This window comes from Typopeltis vanoorti, chromosome 20, assembly GCF_054136105.1.
Source record: "Typopeltis vanoorti isolate ZY-2024b chromosome 20, IOZ_Tvanoo_1.0, whole genome shotgun sequence".
NCBI classification, from domain to species: domain Eukaryota; kingdom Metazoa; phylum Arthropoda; class Arachnida; order Uropygi; family Thelyphonidae; genus Typopeltis; species Typopeltis vanoorti.
In genome coordinates, this window is record NC_143568.1 from 104,027,459 (window position 1) to 104,036,103 (window position 8,645).

Genomic DNA, 8,645 nt, shown 5'->3' on the forward strand with positions numbered 1-8,645 from the left:
ACTCTCTGAGTAAAAAATTTACTTCTCACACCCTTCTTCAGCATGCCTTGATTCAACATCCATCTTCATAACCAACACTTCAAAGTCCTGGTATTACTTTAGTTATTCATCTTTGGACCCTCTCTAGTGTTTCCACATCACAATGAAAACTAGGTGACCAAATCTGAGCATAATAGTCCATATGTGGTCTGACCAATACCTCATATTAGAGGCACCATCACCTCCTTATCCCTACATGTCAATGTACTTTTTATCATAGCAGCTATATGATGTGCAGTCTTTGCAACACGTGCAATATGTCCTCAGAACTTCAGTCCACTGTCCACCACAACTCCAAGATCCCAAATCTCATCCACTTCCTGTAGTACAGCTCCACCAATACAGTACATAACCTTATATCTCTGTATCCCAAAGTGTAACACCTTGCATTTATTAATATTAAAACTGCATCCCCACTCATTTTTTCAAGCTCAAATTTTATTCAAATCTTCCTCTAGAGAATTAACACAAACACTACTGCTGATAATTTTATCTAACTTTGCATCATTGGCAAATATTTGAAGAGATCCAGTCAATCTACATGATATATCATTAATAAACAAGTTAAACAGTAGGGGCCCAAGACCAGATCCCTGAGGCATGCCACTGGTAACCTTCCTTTTCTGAGACTGTTCCATCATACACAACTTGCTGGTATTGTTCAGAGAGCCAATCTCTGATCCATCTAACCAATATACTATCTATTCCTATCCTCTGCAGCTTGTACACTAACTTATTATGTGGTAATCTATCAAATTCTTTTGCAAAGTCCAAGAAAATCACTGTATATGATTCTCCCTTATCCAACACATTTGTCACATCAACATAAAACATAAGCAGATTGCTAAAACAAGACGTGCTTCACAAACCCATGCTGACCATCATAAAGAATCTTATGTTCATCAGTCCAATCCTGTATTCTATTTCTAACCAATTTTTCCAACACTTTGATCACAACTGCAGATATATAGACCAGTCTATAATTGGAAACTTCTGTTTTCGAACCACGTTTCTCGAGAGGTATTATTTTGCCTTCTTTCCACTCCTTAGGAACTTTCCCCACTACAAGACTTTCATTAAATAACCAGAAAAAGGCCTGGCTAACTTTTTTGCACATTCTTTAAAAACACATGGTAATATGTCATCCGTTCCCACAGCCTTAACATCTAACCCACGCAATGCTTGATACACCTCTGATTCTTTCACCTTTAATTCTCCTAATTCTTGCCTACCTTCCACATGTTACACAGCATATATCTCAAAGGCATTTGATCAGGTTTAACATAAAGGCCTATTATTTATTCAGCTTCCATCATATTTTCTGTCTTTTCCATCACATTTCTGTCTTTTGACTTTTGCAACTGGGTTTCCAGCTTTTTTTCAAGATGCACATTGCATGTTATGATAAAAGATCTTTATCCTCAAACTATGCAACTAATTCTGGTGTCCCCACAAGGTTCTGTTCTTTCACTTATGCTCTCCATTCTGTATGTTTTCCGGCTGAGTGAAAATTCAATACAGAGTTTTGTGATGGCAATGCAACATGGCAATTTTCTACATCACTTAACAAGCCTTGTACTATACAAATCACCAAAACATCCAGAATAGCAACTTTTACAATCTTAAATTCTGATCTCTAAACTAAACCTTGTTTTATTTCTTGCAAAAAAAAAAAAAAAAAAAACTTTCCTTCTAATCACACTTTTGGCAACATTCAAATCTCTAGTAAAGAAATAGATTTTTCTTCTTGGGATTACTTTAACTTCAAATTTCTCTTGGCATAAACATATAACAAATACTGCCTCCTCGCCATCCAGAAAATTAGGTATTATTTTTAGCTTCAGGTATTACTTTGCCTTTAAATAGCTAATGCCTCTATACAAATAACATATCTATCCAATCATTGAATACAGTTCTAACATTTGGAGTGATGCCTCTAAGAACTACCTAAAAATATTTGACTTGGTAATGAAGAGAGCAATTAGGTTGATTAAAGATCTCTCTGTATGGAGTCAAATATTTTTAGAAAGAATTTTTTTTATTGGACAAGGGAGAATGTATATACCAATGTATATGCATCCTTCCTTGTCCCATACAATTGTCGTCCTTTAACCCTTTAAAGGGTTTGTTATAGAGTTCATGTTGAACCCTTTAACAAACCCATGCTGATAATCACATAGAATACTGCTGTTATCAACCCATTTCTGTATCCTAGTTCTCACTAATTTCTCCAATACCTTAACCATCACAACTCCAGCTATACACATTGGCCTATAATTTGTAGCCACAGCTTTATCAATAACCTTTATGCAGTGGAACAATTTGACATTCTTTCTATTCTCTTGAGACCTGTGCTGTTGTAAGACTCTTATTAAATGGGCATGCAAGTGATACTGCAAGTCTCTGGAACATTTCCTTAAGACACATGGTCACATGTCATCAAATCCTAATGACATCAAGCTTATTTATTTCTTTATATACCTCCTCCCTCACTCACAATTAAACCAGTCACTTCTATTTACACCACACTTGAGGTGTTCATGATTTCACCCTGATGTGGATGAAAGACCCTTATCAGTTGTTCACTGAATACTATAACAATGTCTTCTGCAGCAGTTACCATTCTACCATTTTCATCCATTAACATCATCATACCATAATCATTCTTCCTTCTACTTGCAACATATCCGATAAACTCTCTAGGTTTTTTTTTTTTTGGCACGAGTTGCTAATTTCTCCTCATACTGCATTATGCTGTTCTTACCAACTTGTGTCACCATTCTTTATACCAATCGCACACTTGATTGTTATCATTATTCATCTTGTGCTGCCAGCAAAGGTTGGTCGATTGGTAGAGTGTCTGCTAATAATGGCTCATGCAAGTTAAGCAAGTCTCAGCACAGCTAGTAGTTGGAAAGGAACCAATTGTTCGATGCCGTTGGCACTCTGCTGAGGACTGGCCATTCTCACAGGGTTAACTTTGGCCTGTAAACTGACATATGTCAGACCTCTGTACCCTCAAGGACATGTGGGGATATGACAATTCATCTTGTGCTGCCTCAACATTATCTTCTTCCAAATTTCACTGTCCCTTCATCTATTTGACATCTACCTTATTCAGTCTTTGGAACACATTCACACAATGTTGTTAAATATCTCACCTCATGTCAAAGCTACTGACCATAACTCTTGGCCAATCATGATACTACCTCTTTGGCACTTGGATGATTCCACTGCATCATTACTAATGAAAAAAAGTCAATCTCCTCACTTCTTACTTTTTCTCTACTTCTTGCATAGGTGATCTTGGGAAATAACCAACTACAGTACCATTCTAAATACAACATTCAGTGTTCCCTCTGTATGACAGTGATGATAAAATGAGACAGAGAGCAAAGAATGTAAATGATATGTTAGCGCAAATGTATGAGCAGAAAGGAGTGCAATTTGTTAATGCCTGGAATGAGTTTGAAGGACAAATTGAAATATATAAGAATAGTGGACTGCATTAGAATGGTTTTGGCAAGAGTCATCTGGAACAATTGCTGCTGGATGGAAAAGCAACAAGTGCAGAGAATGACACTGAGCAAATAAGAAGTCATGGGAAAGTTGGTGAAGAGTGACAATGAAGTGATTACATGGGTGGTTGCCAGCAGTGTGAAGACTTCTGTGAAGAAAGGGTATATGTGGAACTACAAGGTTGGTGATTATGAAACACCTCAGGAGGCTGCTTGCAGGTGTAGTATGGAATGAGAAGTTGGGTAGAAAAGAGATCACTGCTGCTTGGGTTATATTCAAGAACTATCTGGTAGAAGTGATGTCTAAATGTATTCCATAAGGTTAAATAAGGTAGGTGTGAACTGGATGAATGAAGAGATTAAGCAGGCAATACAGAGAAAACAGGCAACATAAGAGAAATGGAAATAATGGTAACAACATAATCATAACAAACAAGCCATGTTTTTGTAATCTGCTTTTTATTACAATACGGTGACAGCTGCACTGGGAGTTATTTACAAAAAAAAGAGAAAGATTATGGAATGATGACATTGATTGGAGAAAATGGTATAAGAACAACTTCTGAAGAGGATATAACTGCAATATTTAATGGGCAGTTTATAAAGATCTTTCATTCTTGTGAATGCAACATCATGAAGAAATTAAGAGCAGTGGATGATGAGGAACAGAGACTGACTGTAAGTAAGCAAGAGGTATATGGTGAATTGAGTAAACTTGATGTTAATAAGGCTGTAGGACTTGATGATATATTACAACATATTATGAAGTAATGTGCCAAGGACTTGACATATGCCCTGGCTTATTTTTTTAATATAAGTCTTACATTAGGCAAAGTTCCATAGGAGTGGAAAGAATGCAAGATTGTGCTGCTTCATAAGGGAGATGACAGAATTCAAGCATCAAATTATAGGCTTATCGTTGTGTCAGTTGTTGTGACTAAAGTGTTAGAGAGCCTGGTGAGAACCATGATCCAGATTTGGGTTGACAACAGTGGTATTATCTTTGATGGACAGCATGGGTTTGCTAAAGGTCATGTTTTAGTAATTTGCTTTCTTATTACAATTAGGTGACGGCTTCATTGGACAAAGATGATGAATACATGGCAGTATACTTAGACTTTGCAAAGGCGCTTTTGATAGATTATCGCATTATATGTTGATAGTCGAACTATAACAGATTGAGTTGGACATTAGACTAGTGCACTGGACTTTAGACTGGCTGTATGATAGGTGTCAACAAGTTGTGTGTGAGGAAGCAATATCCCAGAAGAGGAAAGTCACTAGTAGTATGCCTGAAGGGTCTGTTTTAGGACCACCGCTGTTTAATGTTAATGATATTGGGGAAGATTTGAATTGGGATATACAGTTGTTTGCAGATGATGTAAAGTTGGGGGCAAAGTATGAGGAGTAGAGCAGATGTTGTGGTTTTACAAGGACTTGAATAGACTTGAGTGAATGGGCATGGGAATGCCAGTTGAATATTGCAAAATGTAAGGTTTTAAAATTTGAAAAACGAACATGGTATGTTAAATTTACTCTTGGTGTGGATATATTGTTGGAGACAGTGGAAATAAGAAATCTTGGGGTTATAGTGGAAATAAGAGATCTTGGGATTATGGTGGATAAGGACCTAAACTTTAGAGGAGATACTGCCAATATTGTGAGGACACACAATAAATTCTGGCAATGATGCAGAGGAGACTTGTAGAAGTAAGGAGATTCTGTTCCATTATATAAGGCTCTGATTAGGCAACATATGGACTACTGTACACAGATTTGGTCACCTGATTTTGAAAAGGATGAAGAGATGTTGGAGATGGTCCAGAGATGATTGACTAAGGTAGTTTCCCATCTCTGGAATGTTGAATATGAAGAAAGGTTGAGCTGATGCGATTTGCAGTGTCTAGTTTACAGAAGGAGGAGGAGGGGTGGAATAATAGATACATACAAGTTGGTAAGGGATTGTTATAGGATTAACATTGAAGAGGTTTTTCATAAAGTGATGGGAGATTGGGAGAGAACAAGAGGTCATCCATGGAAGCTGTATAAGGAGGGTGTGAGTAGCAAGTTTTTTGTATGGGAGTTGTGAATCATTGGAATGCATTGCCCAAGGTGTCCGCAGAGAATTTGAATATGTTTAAGTTACAGTATGATGATGTTATATCTTCGTCTTTGTCTTTGGTGACTTATCTCTTATTCTTAAACTTTATCTTTTATTATTAAATTTTAGTACTTTACTTATTATCAGTTAATTCGCTTGCCAACAAATTTATATTGTTTAATGACTGCGCCAGCCGGCAACTAATTCTGATATACTATCCAAGATTACATAAAAAGAAAATACAGGGATCATGAAGTATGCAGTCGTGGTCCCATTTCTTGTGTTACTAATGGATTCCCCTTTTATACACGGTTCGTAATTTTCCAAGCGGTAATTCAATCCACAGAAAGCATGATGAACTCATTTGATTTACACATAAAGAAATACGTTTATTTTAGCACAAAACATAAAGATACATGTTAGTTTAAACCTTTAACTAAAATAGAGTCTGGGTTCCCTCCTTTTCTTAATTTAACACATCCAAAATTTCTACACTGTAATCCTTTATACTGACACAAAATCCTTTACTTCTATATATATAACTATCCTCAGACTCTGATAACATATACTAAATTACCTATTTACTAATACACATGCAAATTACATATATATACAAGTCAATTCAGTAACTCTGACATAGATTTCTTGAGGCAATGCTCCTTCTTATATTTAGACTTAATCCTCCCCCAAAATTTTAGTAGGCATTCAATTAGGTTTTAACAGTATAACATTATTGTCCTTTAGACACAAACAGTTCGTAGCCTCGGTCTCCTATTTGGCTCAAGCCTAAAATGCCTCTTCCTTAGATATAGACAGAATGTCCAAAATGCAGACAGTTCTTGTAACACTTCACGGAAATGGGCTGTGTTCTTAAAGATCAGTTCTCCTTACTCCACGGTTATTCTGATATTAATATGAAAGGAATTCTGCTTACCGTTCTTGCCTTATCTGGATATTCGGATCTCCTTACTGTACTTTCTTTAATGGCGGCTTCACTATTCTTTGTTCCACGCGAACAAAACACTCTTACACTGAATTATACACTGACGTTAACTCATCAGTGGCCCTTTCTTCTTAGGAATTTGGACACTTTATAGCTGCAGCTTTGATCCATGTGGCACACATAGCAAGGGAAGACTCTCGCTATGCATGGCGGCAAGCCTTTCACAACTATGCAGCCTTCCGCACAGGAAACCAGGTACCGACGAAACGAGAAGAAAAGAGCTCGATTCAAATCCCCGCCGAAACCTATATACTCCAAAACGGTGCCCTCACTCGGTGATGTCGTCATTCGTACGGCGGCTGCCAATTGGATACCGTGGCCACGAACTATCTTTGACATGGCCAAAAACTATTATTCGCTTGTACACATCTTTTTAGAATTTATACATGATTTTCTACCTTAATAAATATACAATCATTCTCTATTAAATTTATGGGCTACTTTAACATTGCTTAGAATTTACAAATCTGGATATACACATATTCTTGGGTCATTAATGAGCACATTTTCTGTTTGGAGGCATAAGTATGTCCTTATCCACTCCTTCTGAGGTAACCCTATGTTGGGTCGGAAAAAGGAGATGACTCATCACATTTTCTCGACACAACAATGAACTATGTGTATGACAAAATGGACCTCCTAGATGAGTCTGTGACTCCATGGGGATAATAATATCAATAATAATATGAAACAAACATTATGAGCCAGAATTAGGTGTTATCTTACAAGGGTTTCAAATTATGTACTTAACTAAAAAGGTATCTCACAGAGAAGCAAATGAAAATACTCAAAAGGACACTGAATATGAATTACATTATTACATTTGATTATGGAGCCTCTTACATATATAGTAATGCATTACATGATTGATTACTGATACATAAGATACAAGTGATTGATATATATAAAGCAATTATTATAATCAATATATATATATATGTATATATATATGCATTACCTTTAGTTTTTTGGCTGGTATGATATCTGCTTTTTTATGAAGACCATTAATGAAGGAGGTTATGTTATTATGCAAATCCTTATTACTAAATACTGGTTTAAGAGCCCTCTCTGATTTGGTCCATTTAGAAGAGGAAGCTTTATCAGTGGAGAAATAGCTACAGGCAGGCATACTTTTGTCTGGGAGATTGGGAGAGAACATGCCATCAATTTACATGCTATAAGGATGCTAACAGCAAAATTTGATATGTTTCTACCATTATTTAATTAATCTTCTAAGTTTGCTATCTAATTTCAGATATATCTACCTATGATATATAAAAATGACAACCTGATTACTGACATTACGTCTAGTCACTATTTTCTCTGAGTCTACATACAGTTAGATTTTAAATGTATCTTACTTATGTTAAGAGTAATGGTAGGAAGAATTATGAATATATTATTTGCTGTTGTTTTTCTTTCTATGGACTATAAAATGTAAGAAACCACCAAGTTGTTTTATCAATTTTGGTCAGAGATAATTGAGATTAAATTATGAGAATTGTAGATAACTGTGTTCGATTAGGTCTTTATTTTATTTTCAGAGGCGTTTCGTGTTTCTCACATTGCACTGGCTCTGTCCCAACTCGAATCCTACTTTCTCCCCCTTTGCACGAAAAGTGTATGAGGTCAATGGGTGTGTAGGCCCTACCTGAAAAGAGGACCAGTGCTGGATATTTGGTTTCTAGGGAGGTAGGTATTTTGAGTTGAGGCCAAGTGAAATCACGATACTCCCTCCCCAACACTAGGTGTTTGTTAGACACATATTATTTTGCTAGTGGACTCATATGTGAATCTACAGGGTTCTGCTGGTAGATCAATAGATCTATGGGATTTACTAATAGGTGCTCAAGTGTGCAGGATTGCTTGGTCTGATCAGCTGTGCTTTGGGAACTGAAAATATCTCTATCCAGCCAGAACTGCTTGAACAAGCATGGAGAGCATTAATGACATCATCCAGAACTTAAACAGAGACCAGGAACTT

At 36.5% G+C, this 8,645-nt stretch overlaps 1 protein-coding gene across 1 annotated transcript in view; it reads right to left on the bottom strand.

Annotated features, from left to right (window-relative positions):
* The window catches only part of LOC150095740 (uncharacterized), a 79,908-nt gene extending 72,118 nt beyond the window's left edge, over positions 1–7,790 (bottom strand). The window contains exon 1 of the mRNA XM_090409948.1: positions 7,620–7,790. Coding sequence (XP_090266074.1) covers positions 7,620–7,790 — 171 coding nt within the window. The remainder of the gene's footprint in view (positions 1–7,619) is intronic.
* Positions 7,791–8,645: the final 855 nt, after the last annotated feature.